The 16,377-nt window shown below is 37.9% G+C and overlaps 1 protein-coding gene across 2 annotated transcripts in view; it reads left to right on the top strand.

Annotated features, from left to right (window-relative positions):
- TCERG1L (transcription elongation regulator 1 like) overlaps positions 1-16,377 on the top strand; it is a 171,527-nt gene that overhangs the window by 134,205 nt on the left and 20,945 nt on the right. Inside the window, exons 9-10 of one of the 2 annotated variants that reach the window (XM_075216030.1) lie at positions 1,162-1,316; positions 2,787-2,856. In XM_075216030.1, coding sequence (XP_075072131.1) covers positions 1,162-1,316; positions 2,787-2,856 — 225 coding nt within the window. Of the gene's footprint in view, positions 1-1,161; positions 1,317-2,783; positions 2,857-16,377 lie in introns of both variants that reach the window. The other variant, XM_075216029.1, reaches the window with a different exon arrangement.

Genomic DNA, 16,377 nt, shown 5'->3' with positions numbered 1-16,377 from the left:
ACAGTACCCCTTTGTATTCAATATTTCTGCTGCACTGACTCCAATGACACCCGACACCTGATTGGACGAGTGGTGCGGTCATCCAATCAGAAGGCAGTTCTCACTTGAGTCAGTGCTTTGAATCCCTCCCTTTGTCTATATTTGACTTGATAAGAAAGGTGTATCTATTGCAGTCCCATGATATTCTGAAACATATGGTAAATTTAACTTTTTTTACTGTAACATTTTTGTATATAGGGAAACTCACTTTGATGACTTTAAAAATTCCTATAATCTGTAGTAGGGTATGTTATTCCTTATAATCCACAAATTATCTTTTTGAGTGCTGCAGTAATGACATCAGTAAGCACTGAAAATAGTGATGACATAATTAGGCACTTATGTACCAAGTATTTACTGTAATGTTACACGTGTATTGGAAGGGTGGGGTACTTAATTGCGACTACCAAAACGCAGACAAGACATACCCCAACATGATGAGCGCGATGCTGTCATTACAGACAAAGGGCTAGATTTACTAAGCTGCGGGTTTGAAAAAGTGGAGCTGTTGCCTATAGCAACCAATCAGATTCTAGCTGTCATTTTGTAGAAGGTACTAAATAAATGAAAGCTAAAATCTGATTGGTTGCTATAGGCAACATCCCCACGTTTTCAAACCCGCAGCTTAGTAAATCTAGCCCAAAGTGTTCATCCGGCTTTGAGACTGAGAGACGTGAAACAATTGCGACCAATGAAGATCTTGGCAGGGGTAAATTACGTCACTTTGAAGGGCGACACTATCATTCGTGCTGTTAAGGTGGTGATGCAAAGAGGCGCCGGCTGTACAATGTCTTTGCATTACCACCTTAACAGCACAAATGATAGTGATGTAATTTTCCCCTGCTGGGATCTTCACTGGTAGCAATTGTTTCACGTCTCTCAGTCTTACAGTCGGAATTAACACTCGTGCTCATCATGTCGGGGTATGTCTTGTGGTAGTCGCTGAAATGACTATAACCGCTATTGGAAATAAGACAGCATTTTTTGTACACTTTACATTTAATAATGTTATAACAATTTCTTATATCACACTGTCTATCCTGTACTTTATTGATGACTCTATTTGGCCTTTTTGTATAAATTGTTAAATGACAATATTGATTTATTATTTTTGTTTGCTAGGTGTGTAGTATGGACTGGAGACGACAAGGTATTTTTCTTCAACCCTACAATCCAACTGTCAGTGTGGGACAAGCCAATAGACTTAAAGAATCGCGTGGATATAAATAGAATTATCGAGGACCCCCCTCATAAACGCAAATTGGAATCTCCCGCAAGTAACTAAGCGCTGTGATTATTTCATTCTATTTCATTCAATATGCATGTAAGAAATTAAGAGAAACACAGTCAAATTCATCTTTCAAATTAAATAGGTTGAGGGGTATCTGTAGATGTTGTGTCTTAATTTCTTTCTACCCATGTGTAAATGAGGCACTTTTGGAGAACAGATCTCTGGGAAAGGACAATTATTTGCCCGATATTGAGAGCATTACACGAACCAGTGCTAGCAAAAAAAAATACCTCTTACAGACAGTTTCATCCTTATGATGACTCATTAGTGCTTGCAAGGGTTTTCTGTTCTGCGTATTATGTGTTATAGAGGCAACCTCAGTAAAAAAAAAATGTCCATAACTGCAAATGGTACCACAGCAATGTTCTTGTAGGTTTGTAATGAGATGATAATGGTTATTAAGAGGACACAGCTCTCTTTGATGGGCTTGTAAAGCCCTGAGCAGAGCAGGCACATCATATAAGTAGGGATAATTGAACCCGATGAATAACACATATACTGTGCACACAAAGGCTTTTAGTGAAAATACATGATGGAGTTAGAAAGGAGAAACGTACCATAGTCTTTAAAAGAACAAAAGATATTTTGGAATTTATGTTGTAGGAAAGAACAGTGTGCATGTAATTATATATATATATATATATATATATATATATATATATATATATGGTATCCAGGCGCTTGGCACTCATAAATAGCATATGTACATTACCCTGTTGCCTTCATCGGTACTTCACTTGTATGGATAGTACAATAAATAGATTCCAGGTGAAGCGGCACTCAAGGAGTTAAGATACAAACTACAATTTGTCTTAACTCCTTGAGTGCCGCCTCACCTGGTTATCAAAAACTGTCATTTTGCATGTGAGTGTCATGCAAGCTTTCCAATTGTATAGCAGGCCGGTGAAGAGGGCTAGGTATCAGGTCTGGACAATGTAACCAATTAAAATAAATGGTTTAAGGAAGCATTCAGATTCTTTATAAATTAGCACCATTAGAGCACATTTTAGTGAAACAAATGGTCTGCTCAATATGTATCACAATATACAAGTTTTGTGCAAATAATTTGTGATTCAATATATTTAAATTGCTAGTTTCCCATTAAGTAACTTATCTGATGAGAAATAAAAACACTTAGAAGCAGCCAAAAACATTTACAGTGTAGCCACAGATCTGATCGAAAAGGAAATTCTCTGCCAGCTGCCTGAATCAATTTCAGACCATGGGTCTAATCCAATATTTCACAATAAACTGAAGCATCACACTCCTAAAAGCTAAATATTAGTTCATTAGGTATTTTGTGTGTGGAGATGGGAATTAGTGTTCTCTTTTGGGATGGAGTCATTTGGCTTCCAGAAATGAACATAAAGTTGTCATAATGGATGTGTGGGTGTATAGTTAAACATTGAGTACACTCTGGTTTAAAACAGATTTTTTTCCCCTTTGTCTCTAGCAGCTAGCAAAAAAGATGGACTTATCCCAGAGGATGTTAGTGATGAACACAGCACCAAAATTAAGAGAAATAGGTAAGTACGCTGTATGGGCCAACAGGGCCGGATTCAGCTTGCCCCCCCCCCCTCCCCAAGGCCAAGATTATAATGATATGGGGGATGGGCCATGGCACAGGGAATCATGTTATCATGGCTACTTCTGATTTAGAAAAGGAAAGGACGGATACAGGGCGGTAGTCTACTCTCCCGGGGGTTCTGGAGGATTCCTGAAATTCTGGAGTCTCCAGGATGTTCCGGGAGAATAGCCAAGTAAGCTGTACAGTGCTGTTTGCCACCGTTTACTAATCGTACTTCACCTAACTGCGGGGGTTTTACCAGAATGCCTTGGGTCCATAAACACTATAGTGCTTACACATTGAAAGTGCCTTCTTCATTGCTCACTTCTGATGGTGTGTCTAATTACCGGTCATGGTTGGAAGAGTTGCAATTGTATCCCCATTGCACTGCTTACTCTGCTTACTTGGCGTCTTACTCCGCTGCTGTATACCTGTTCATATTAGACAAATTGCTTGCCAGCCATATAATATGTTCCATTAAATTAAGCACACAACAGATCTATGGGATTAAACCTTACAGATGAAAAAGTACTTAGTCAGGGGAGGGCTGGCAAATTTTAGCCCAGGGCGAGACTCAGCTCAGCAGTCTATTGGGAACATTTTAAAGAAGAACAAATGCAGGTGACCCAGTGATGTGGTCCAAGGTAGCCCACTATGGGACCGGTCCGGGGGAGCAGATGCCCCCCAGCCTAGCCAGCTCCTGTAAATTGTGCATAGTGAAAGAGTACATGTACATGTTAGCAAGTCTTTGTTTTTTAGCAAATGTATGGTGGCATGATTTAATCTTTATTTAGTGAGAAAAGGTAATACATGAAACCTACTTATATGTCTGGTCTCATGTGAATTAAATACAATAGGTTCTTAGCTGTGCCTTCACTTAAATTCCAAGTACGCAAGACTTGTTAAAGTATATATATATATATATATATATATATATATATATATATACTGTTGTTATATATAGTAGCTTTGATATCTTTCTATTTCCCTATCTAGCTATCCACCTTTTTTAATTCAACTAGTATTGAATCAGTTATTTACACACTTGTAGCTAGCTGCAGATAGGAGTAAAGCTTTAGGTTGTTTTGTTTTTAGAACCAACTGTAGAGAATCTACTAACACTGAATTGTAAGGTCGTTTATCTTACTTTAGTAATGCAGAAAAAATTGAAACCGATTTATTATTGCACAGAGTTCCCATTAAATATATCATTTGTTTACGTTCTCTAGGGGTTCTTGCTGTACCAGTATCCCTATTATTACAGCTAATAACCCGCCATTGGTGTTTAACTGTCAGCAAGTATTCATTTGACTTGACTAAGTAGATAATTGAAAGAGGTATTGAGTGTTACAAGATTGCAAATAAACGTGTTTCTAAATGGTAAGTCATTTAGAAAAACACGTCAGAATGGTACCAGTGAAATGTTTACACTGAAAAATATTTAAGCCTAGTCTGAACATGGTTGACACATCCAGTAACAATATAGGTAAACACTAATCCTACTACTTCATTGTCACCACTGTCCTCTGCATCTACTGCTTTGTTTAACCGGGGACCCAATGTCAAAGCTTCTACTAAGCAGCGACGTCCTCACCAGAGAGCATGAGTGTAGACAGAGCAGGAGTGCAGACGGAGCAGGAGTGCAGACGGAGCAGGAGTGCAGACGGAGCAGGAGTGCAGACGGAGCAGGAGTGCAGACGGAGCAGGAGTGCAGACGGAGCAGGAGTGCAGACGGAGCAGGATTGTAGACCGAGCAGGAGTGTAGATGGAGCAGGAGTGCAGACAGAGTTGTAGACAGAACACTTATCACTTATGTTCTTATGTTTTAAGTAAAGATGAACTGAGCACACTTTCTAAAATATTTTTTTTGTAATTTGGCCTATGAGACATAGAGATACATCTATTTCAAAGAAGAATGAAATTGAACAATTACTTTAAAAAACACACTTCTAAATTACTGGTTGAACGTAAAAGAAAAGTGCTGCACAACCAACTTTCACTAAGCCATCTATTAGGATGCTCGCTTATATGTGAACTAGAGTACAAGTGAAGATGTCTGATAAATACATTACTTATCAAAATATCACTCCACAGGATTATACTGATGTGAAGGCAGTTCCAATATAGTCTATAGTATAGTATATATCAAGCTGATTTGAATGTTTACACAATTTATAGATTATTGTCCTTTAAACCTAACTTAAAATGTAAAGCATAGATCGATGAACTGGGGAAATTTGCCTATTCTAATAAATTACAGAGGACAATCATACTTTTTTGATGGCTGAAAATTCAATTCCTCAATAATACACAACAACTTGGTGAACCCTCCAGGGTGCCCCATAATTTAACCTGTTCTTTACTGCAACCTATTTCTGAGTTTCTAGATTGTATCAACCTTATTGAATATGAACCAATTGATTTTATCTGAATACTTATTTATATTGAATTTATTGCATACTTTTAATTTAATTTAGATACTCCTGTACACTTTACAGTGTATATCAGCGGTGCAGCAGGTAACTTTTTAGATTTAAGGTTACACAAGGGGACCTCTTGACTCAGGCACCACTAACTATAAAAAAATCTACAGATAGAAATACATCACTATTATGACAATCATTTATTTTCTACATATCTTCCATAATGCTCCTGTCTCACAAGTGTTCTATATTGTGCTAAACAGTTGTAATTGTTCAGATGCTTTAGCACAATCGTATTGCTAGGGAATATCATTGTCCAAAATTGAGTATTCCAAGAGATTGTGTTCTTCCGTTTTACTTTTTACAGCAAGACTTAGTGGTCACACCGGGCAAGGGTTACCTTTAAGAATTAGATTCAGTAATCAATTTCTAATTGGTGATAGCTAATGATTCTCCACTACCCACAATATTTTGGAGGCAACTGTTTGTTGAGTTATAAGAGTTATATGGACCTGTTAGTAAATACTGCTTACCAAAGATCCAAATCTGGATATTGTTGCCTAAAGTAGGCTGCTATAAGTGTCACGGTGTAATGTTCTGCTGAGGTTTTGAACCCAGGACCTCTGTGATTTATTGCTTTTCCTTAGTTTCTGAAACGTCTATATGTGCCGTTGTTGTATTTAGTGTCTCTCCCTTCTGTGACTGTCTTCTCCACAATAACGAACTCCCAGCTGTAATAAGCTTAGAGCAACCTCTTACACTTAATATTGGGATTTCAGCTTAATTGGTAAAGGAGATAAAAAGTCAAGTATTAAAGTATTTATTTTAAAAGCAAACAGTCGAACAGTGAAAAGCTTCTAAATGAGATACTACATACTAACCCGCTAAGCCCCTGGACTGCCCTCCTGGGTCTCCTGGTTTGGACCATTCTAAAAAAAAAACCCAGTTAATTAATATTTCATGTTCTCCAGGCTGCTAGGTGCTTAGTGGTGCAATTTTGAAAGCAACCTGTCCTATCCCCTATCCATATAGTCAAAAATAAGATTTAGTTCATAGCCAGAATAATGAAAACTATAGTATAGTATATAGAGTATAGACACAACAAAGAAGACAAATTTAACCAGGTTTGGGAACTTTAGTTCACTTATAACACAGGAACATCAAATACTTCCTAATTATATTTCCATGGACCAAAATTTCCCAAAGCCATATCGATACTCTCAATAAAGAGGTAATTCTTTAATGATGTCAATTTATTTATTATACTATTAGTAAATGATACTTTTTTAGGGCCACGTCTCACTGACTGATTCTTTCTTTTTTTTTTTTTGCATCAATATTTTTTATTGTGACTGATTCTTCCTTATATTCTTTAAGTCTTCCTGCCCCTTTCCTTAATCTCCCTTCTTCTCGCTCTTCTTTTTTTAAAGTTTCCCAATCCTTCCTAGTTCATTTCTATAAAATTCCAGAAAAGAAGACAATATAGAAGTAGATATCTATCTATCTATCTATGTCTATATATAAATATATGTCTATATATATATATATATATATATATATATATATATATATATATATATATACACAAGTTAACCCGTGCATGATACTCATGCATTTTTTTGTCAAATAATGTCAGTATACCAAATTTCAGGTCATTCGGATGAGCCCTTTCTGAGAAAATAGTTTTTTCCACAGACACACACACCCACTAACACACGCCGCTACACATGCAGGGGCGGATCTAGAAAATGTCTGTTCCCCGGGGGGATGTTAGGGCGGGGCGATTTAGGCCCCGCCCCCTTTCTGACTTCTGAGGCTGCCGGGGGCTGCACAGTATGTGCAGGTCCGCTCGGCAGTGACAGGCAGGGACAGTGTGCTGCCCGGCTGCTCTGATTGTGTTTAAAACACAGCAGCACACTGTCACTGCCAAACGGACCTGCACATACTGTGCAGCCATCGCCAGCAAATCCCTGCTAGGGGGGGGGAGGGGGGCGATTGCCCCGATCGCACCCCCCTGGATCCGCCACTGTACACATGTGTGTTCATGAGGTAAAATTACCTCACGAAAATGAGTTTGACCCCTCAACTCTTCAATAATGTCAGTATACCAAATTTCAGCCCTTTTTGAGGTTTTTTTTCCACACACACTAAGAATTTAGTAGGTCAGTTAACCCGTGCATGACACTCATGCATTCTAGTCAAATCAAGCTACTTAAGGTGTTAAAAACTCCCCACTGTCACCCCCGGCAACCACCAACCACCCCAACTGTCACTTCTCCTTCAAGAAATATATAGGTCAGTGTATAACTCTGCCCAGCAGGTGGTGCTGCAGCTTGGTTTTTTTTTTCCACACACACACAGACAGACAGACTAACACACGCCACTAGACATTTATTATATATATATATATATAGCAGGTGAGGGAAAATGCTGCAAAGAATGCTTTAAAAAAATAAATTGGAATAGTTTATTTTTATCAATTTAAAAAAAAAAATGCAAAAATGCAACGTGAATGAACTGGAAAGAAATCTAAATCAAATCAATATTTGGTGTGACCACCCTTGGCTTTCAAAACAGCTATGCATCAATTCTCCTAGATACACTTGTACACAATTTTGGTAGGAACTTGGCAGAAGTAAACTCTACAATACTTGGACTTCTCAGCCAGGAATCCATGATCATTTTAAAGAAGTGGATGGGATTCCAATGTGACATAAATGTTTTTTTTATAATGTTGCTTAGAGGAGCATATGTGCACTAAACCACATCCACATCACCAAATCAGACATTTTCTATTATTGCCTAATTTAAACTTGACAGATAATAGCTAATAACTTATTTGGTCAATTGGGGTACTATACATTTGCACTTTTGACAAATGTTAGTAAATTGGGCAAATGTTGAGCAAAATTTTCAAAACCATCCCAAGAAATATCCATCTTATTCCATCTTTAAATGATAAAAAGGGAAGCGCTGATAAAATTAGCAGTTTATTAAAACAAATCAAATAAATGTACCAAAAAGCACAAATGATCACAGGTAGATCTCATATAATAAATAATCATTATCTCCCAAATCTAGAGCAATCTGGATTGCATATAATATGTATATTACTCGATATGGGTCATAAGATGCGATTATATAAATATATACTCCGTTGAATCTGCACATATGAACCATATGGCATATGGTATAACAATGTCCTTAGTGGATGAATTCCACAGTATCATATGTTGTATAACCTTTGGTTTTGAGTCGACGATCCTCATTAAACCTAATTGCAGCCAATGTATACCGTATATACTCGTGTATAAGCCGAGTTTTTCAGCACATTTTTTGTGCTGAAAAAAGCCCCCCTCGGCTTATACTCGAGTCCCACTTACCTGGTCTCCGTTTTCCAGTCTCCCCCGCTCATCTGCAGGCATCTGCAGCCTCTGTGGATCACTGTCAGCCACCATTTTATTGTAGCCCGTTTTTGTGTGTTTATTGCACATGGAACAATAAAGTTAAATGAAAAGGAACCTGTCAGTCAAAGCTAAAGACCGGCACATTTTTATCTAGCCCCGCTGGACACAGACACATGTGAGTACCCTGACTTGTCCACTGCAATTATTTGCAGCAGTTTTATAAAGTCCAATATTTTCATTTTTTGTCACCTATTAATAAGTGTCTAAAGATTCTTTTGCATAACTGTGAAATCATTGAAAAGTCTAAAAACATCCCACACTTCAAGTATAATAAGGGTTAAATCACACAAAGCAAATTGTATTGTTCTGTTAAAATGTTTCTTCCAGCAAACAAAATCAAACTTATCTTTATCTGAGCTATTATATCAAATTCTATTTAGTGTATGTGCAGCATCTTTTGCATTACTAAAGCCTAAATTACTGTACTGTTCTGAACACTTAGGAGTAACTGCTCATCACCTTCTAAAGGCGAATAAACTTAACTGGCACATGTATTTAGTATCCACAGACTGTCTCATTGATTTATATATTAATGATCTGAGTTGTCTTTAGTGAATGTTATTTATATCTGTGTTCACCTATTAGGCTTGATACCAAGTGCAGAGGATTTAGTTTAACCATTTGTGTACAATTTATTAGGATATGGGTATATATTATGTACTTATAACATTTTATTGATGTTTAATAACAATAAATTTTGATATATTCATTTACAACCTCACGTTTGTATTATTGGGAGCCCAGTGTTAACGATATCCAGCACTGTTTTTATTTTTAAAACTTACCAGTAGCTGCTGCATTTCCCACCCTAGGCTTATACTCGAGTCAATACGTTTTCCCAGTTTTTTGTGGTAAAATTAAGTGCCTCGGCTTATATTCGGGTCGACTTATACTCGAGTATATACGGTAGGTAGCAGTGTAGTTTAGGAGAATATCTCCATCGGTAACTAGTCCCAAGCCTATATATTCTTAAGGACGATTATGTCCAAAATATGAAAGCAATGTAACTGTAACTTAGCTTGATAGGATACTGGTATCCGCAGCTTCCTGGTCTGTATCAGGTAGAAGATTCAGTCGTCCGGATCGCAACCAGAACCAGAGTATACTCTGCAGCTTGGTATGCGTGCTGCTGCTTGCAGGAATTCCCGGAAATGACGTAGCTGCAGATTAATTAGCTCAATATCCTAGGTATACTTACTTCTAGCGCCTAATCTGTTGTTGGTGTCAATTTATTCCATCTTTGCCCACAAGATTTTGCACATTTTGCCACTGGAATTTAGTTTTAACTGCTTCCAATCCTACCCCAGCCACACCATATAGCACAGTGAATTGACCGCCATCTCATTTCTATTCATATATCTTAAGTTCTGCAAAATGCTAATTTACACAGAATAGCAAAGCAAAAGCGGAAGTCAAAGATTTTATTGCTGGAACTTTGTACCACTGTAAATTGTTCTGTTCCACTGCGTTAAACTTCAAAGCAATTTCACTCATCTAGTAAATAAACTTGATACAGTCTGTTATACATGCTTTTCATATTGTTGAAATGGGTTTGTTTTCACAGTTTTTAAGTGTGACAGTAGTGAATGCTCAGCTAGACTGGAACGTGAAGTAGGGAGGTCTAGTGAATCTGGGAAAATCTGAGTCTGTTTGGCTATTTTTATACAAATTGACTGATCATTGCACCGTACGCTGCCTCATGCTGACATATGAAAATCAAGCACAGTAATGATCATTTACTAAGGTTCAAAATGTGCCTCTTCCAGTCAGGGTACTAGGTGCCCTCCCATATCTTAGCTTGTGTGAAGCAAGAAGTGGCAGTCAGAGCAGGGGGGTATCAGTTCCTGCAACACTGCCAGCTGCTACCCTTCTGTGTCAGTGACATCACAGCGCCATGCTCTCAGTCTCTCACTGACATGAAGATGCAGCAACAAACATCATCATTGAACAAGGTAGAAGCGCGCACGGTATGCACAAGTAGATGTAACTCTCTGGGGCGCTTTGTGCGGGGACATCGCAGGGAAAAGCAAAAACACTTAATGAGTGATGTTATGTCTCAGCTGCAATTTCTGTAACGATTTCACCAACAACTGATGAGCATGCAGATTCATGCGTACACACCTACATGATTTATCTTCAAATCTGTGCTCTTCATCTCTCATAACCATCTGCTGAAAAGATTGTGACTCTGTACACTCTACAGATATCTGGCTATACTGCTGGCCATGAGTGCATACACACTTCCAGATCTGCCCGGCATCGTTCCATTGTTGATCGTGTGAACCCAATCTTTACCCCACCAAATGTGTCCAAACTTCAGCAACATGTATAGGTTTTGCACATGGAGATTGTGGCATCTATAGAGGTGCACAATTTTACATCTTCTGATTGGAGGAGAGTCCTTATGTTCTGTCACTTTAACGATTATTTAATACATAAATGAGGCTAAACCAAGTAGTATTTTAGGAATTCAAACTGGAAAGTTTAATTTAACATGGGGTGGTCCAAAAATGGAAGTAGAACAAGCGCTGAAGTGCAATTTTTAGAAACATAGAATTTGATGGCAGATAAGATTCGCTTGGCCCATCTAGTCTGCCCATTGTTTTATTAACCTATAGTACCTTAAACCCTATTTGATAATTTATTCTTTATTAGGATATTCTTATGTCTATCCCAAGCATGTTTAAACTGCTCTACTGTATTAGCCTCTACCACCTCTGATGGGAGGCTTTCCCACTTATCCACTACCCTTTTTGTGAAGTAGTTTTTCCTTGAATTTCCTCTGAACCTACTTCCCTCCAGTCTCAGTGCATGTCCTTGTGTTCTAATCCTTCTCTCACTTTAAAGAATGTTTCCCTCCTGTACCTTGATCGAACCCTTGATATATTTGAAAGTTTCTATCATGTCCCCCCTTCCCCTTCTCTGCTCCAAACTATACATATTAAGATTTTTGAGTCTTTCCGGGTAAGTTTTGTGCTGTAGGCCATGTACCATTTTAGTAGCCCTTCTTTGTACAGTCTCCAATGTATTTATATCCTTCTGGAGATATGGCCTCCAGAACTGAACACATTATTCTAGATAGGGACGTACCAATGACCTATACAGTGGCATTATAACTTCTTTCTTTCTGCTACTGATTCCTCTCCTGATGCAACCAAGCATCTGACTTGCCTTCCTCATTGCTTTGTTACATTGCTTATTTGCCTTTGTCACCTGAAATAGTGACTCTGAGATCCCTTTCCTCCTCAGTAGTTTCCATGATATTACCAGTAATACTATATTTAGCCTTTGGATTTTTGAGACCCAAGTGCATGATTTTGCATTTTTTGGCATTAAACTGTAGTTGCCACTCTTTTGACCGTTCCTCTAGTCTACCTAGATCATCAATCATTTTTTTTTACCCTTCCCGGTGTGTCTACCCTGTTGCATATCTTTGTGTCATCTGCAAACAGAAATACTTTCACTTGAATACCATTTACAATGTCTCCAATAAAGATATTAAAAAGCACTGGTCAAACTACAAGTACTGGTCCTTGGGGTACTCCACTGGAAACCTTTCCCTCCTGTGAATGTTCTCCATTTACTGTAACTCTCTGTTTTATATCCTGCAACCAAGATCTTATCCATTCAACCATCTTAGAATCCAATATAAAAGCTTTACTAAAATCCAGATAAGCTTCATCTACGGCCTCCCCCATTGTTCTATTACTTTAGTCACCCAGTCAAAAAAGTCAATAGAGATTTGTTTGACATGATCTCCCCCCGGTAAATCAATGCTGTTTGGGATCCTGTAAGTTACTGGATTTTAGATATTCTACAATTCTTTCTTTTAAGAGTGTTTCCATCAATTTCCCTACTACTGATGTAAGGCTCACTGGTCTGTAGTTGCTGCCTCTTCCATTCTTCCACTTTCGTACAGTGGGACTACATTTAATTTTTTCCAGTGCACTGGAATTACTCCTGTAGATAGTGACTGATTGAATAATCCTGTTAATGGTGTTACCAGCACCCACTTAAGCTCTTTTAGTATCATTGGATGTATCCCATCTGGCCCCATTGATTTATCCACTTTCAGTTTTGAGAGCTCTGTTAGGACTTTATCCTCTGTAAATGTATTTGTATCTACCTCATTTTTATGAGGATACTTGCAACTTAACTTTTTGCCCCTTATCCACTCTTTCTGTAGTGAACACTGAACAAAAATAATTCTTAAGATGACCTGCTATTACCTTGTCTCCCTCAACAAGACTCTCACTCTCTGTCGTTAGTCTTATTATTCCTCCTTTTGTTTTTCTCCTTTCACTTATATGCCTAAAAAAAGTTTTGCCCCTTTACATACTGACTGGGCCATTTTCTCTCCGGATTGTGCCTTTGCACATCTGATTACCTTCTTAGCCTCCTTTTGTCTAACAAGATACACCTCTTTGTCTTCATTATTCTGAGTCTGCTTATATTTGCTAAAGGCCATCTTTTTTCTTTCACAATACTTGCTGCTTCTTTTTCAAACCACACTGGCTTCTTTTTCCTTGTACTTTTCTTAACCCTTCCTAAAATGTAACACCTTTGTTTTTGTGCTGTATGAGTCGGTCTCTGTCTTTATACTAAACCATACTGCTTGATTATCACTGGATCCTAGGTTCTCACCCACATTTACATCAGATATTCTGTCACCATTTGTAAAAATTAAGTCTAATATTGCATCTTTGCGAGTGGGCTCCCTCACCATTTGCTTGAGGGATGCTCCGTGCAAGGAATTCAGAATGTCCCTACTTCTAGTAGAACTTGCAGAAGACCCCTCCCAGTTCACATCAGGTAGATTAATGTATCCCATGATTACTACCTCTCCTTTTAAAGCCATTTTATTGTTGTCCTGCAATAAGTTCCTGTCCAGTTCCTCTTCCTGACCGGGTGGTCTATAGATCCCCCCAGTACAAAGAACAGCCTTATCCTCCGTTCCTATGGTCACCCAAAGTGCCTCAGTTGTTTCTTCAATACTTTGTATTATAGTAGTAATTATGCTTTTTTTCACATACATATCTACTCCTCCTCCGATTCTTCCCACTCTGTCCTTCTTAAATAAGGTATATCCCAGTATTGCTATGTCCCAGTCATGATTTTCATTGCACCATGACTCCGTTGCCAAATGAAGATTAGGATAGGAGAAAGCTATATTAGTGGTTTGCAGACTTTTCTTACCAAGAACTAGGTACCAGAGCAAAACATTGATACAAGGAAACAGGTCCATCACAGAGACAGAATTGCACTTAAGTATATCGTATCTTAGAATTGTGTACAAAATTTGTGACACTGCTCATTCACACAACTTGCGCCCATAATTTAAGCTGAAATGCTATTTTGGGATACAAGTATCGTTACATACAAATTGACCCTAGTCTGTGTCTGTCTGTCTGTGTCTGTCTGTGTGTGTCTGTCTGTGTTAATGAATTTAGACAGTAAGCCCCAATGGGGCAGGGACTGATGTGAGTGAGTTCTCTGTACAGCACTGCGGAATGTGTGGCGCTAAATAAATAAATGGTAATAATAATAATAATAATAATAGGAGGCGTATATTTGCACGTGCAAGTTTACAAGTTGATGATGATGATGCAGTATCTTTTGTTACAGATGCATTTAAGCATTATATTTTTAATTTTTGCAATACAGATGTAAAAACATACGCAGACTCTTTGCTCTTTGCTTTTCTACAGGCAAATCTTTGCTCATACACAAAAGGTGCATCTTTCTGTGCAACTCTAATTATGGCCCAATATGTAATGTCCAGAAAATGGCTTGTTTCGTGGTAATTTTGCAGAATTGGCTGATTTATACCATTTGGGGCATATAAGAATTTAGTGGACATTTAAATAGCTTTATCAAATCATAATAGAACTAATGACACACACACCTAGTAACCAATGACACTTCATTAAATCGTAGCTTGTCTACAGTTTTCAAGCTTCGTATTTTATCATTCAAGTTGAAGCAAGTAATTAATCTCACTGGCATTAAAAACCATGCAACTATGTGACACTAATGTTCTAATGGAGTTCTTAATTAGATGATGTGAACAAATAAATGAACACTTAATTTTTATAGACTGCAAACAGTATGCATATTTGCCAGGAGCCCCACTCTTAAGATCCTTACCTGACACGTATTAATTTGTACAAAGTATGAAGTCTGTTGTTAATTGGATAGTATAAATATATATATATACATATATATTTAAAGTAACCTAAGAAAAGCATAGCATGAAAGAATTCCATTTAGTGTGAAATTGTAGCCAAATGTATTGGTAAATGAAAACAATATACGCCGTACCGAGTATTTACCCCTCTAAGTAAATAAAGATTTATTCATTAATACTGTACAAGGGGAGGTGCACCCACAGATACATAATTCCTGAAGAGACAATATGGAAAGAAGGAAGAAGTCAAATGTGTTTTAAGGGCACTCTTTTGATTTTCTTTGTGCTTGATAATCCAAATTTAAAATATAAATTGTATTAGTTGGTTTAAAACAGCAATATAGCAAAATATTAAAAAAGAAAATAATGCTATTGATGAAGGTATTTTGCGTTGTTAAAATGGTAGAAAAACTACCCTGCTGTCCCACTGCATAAATGTCCCTATATATAATAAACCGCTAATGCACCATTTATTCACATTGAAGTACCAATCTCAATTGGGATTACTAATTTGTTTTATGAAGTTAGTGTCCCATTAGCGTGTTCAGACTTGAATCTGGCTTGTCTAGAAGGTTAATCAGAATAAATATCAACACGCAGATGACATTAGAGGGTTAAGGATTGTCCAAAAATTGATATTTCAAAAACATGCTAAGTGCATATATATTTATACAGCGAATTAGCATGTTTTTTTGTCTGACATAAACCTGATGCAGATGCTACAGGTGTGGTGCATTCTATATGTGGATTTTTAGAGTTTTTTATGCATATGTGTTCAACTCAGCATCAGACCCCTTATGTTCTGAAACAGCTGCTTACATAAATATTTGTCATACCTAAACCTGGAAACACTGCTTCCACTAAGAAAAACAAAAAACTAAGACAGTGATGGGCACCAGACGGCCCATCGATGCTTCACCTGCATCATCATCATCTATTTATATAGCGCCACTAATTCCGCAGCGCTGTACAGAGAACTCACTCACATCAGTCCCTGCCCCATTGAAGCTTACAGTTTAAATTTCCTAACATACACACACAGGCCGAGAGAGACTAACGTCAATTTAATAGCAGCCAATTAACCTACTAGTATGTTTTTGGAGTGCGGGAGGAAACCCACAAAAATACGGGGAGAACATAGAAACTCAACGTAGATAAGGCCATTATCAGGAATCAAACTCATGACCTTAGTGCTGTGAGTCAGAAGTGTTAACCACTGAGCCACCGTGCTGCTAGCTCCCAGGTCCTTCCAACTTTTTGCCCCAGTCTGATCTCTGTTTTATGTCCCAGCCGTGACCCCAGCTTTTATTGAAAAATGTGTTATTTGGACGGTCTTAGAGGCATGCAGGTACATTTTTGGATGGGTGATTGGCTGATGTGGGCTGCAGAGATCATTTTAGGGC

Source organism: Mixophyes fleayi, chromosome 6, assembly GCF_038048845.1.
Source record: "Mixophyes fleayi isolate aMixFle1 chromosome 6, aMixFle1.hap1, whole genome shotgun sequence".
NCBI lineage: Eukaryota > Metazoa > Chordata > Amphibia > Anura > Limnodynastidae > Mixophyes > Mixophyes fleayi.
This window is presented reverse-complemented; position numbering and strand designations above follow the sequence as displayed.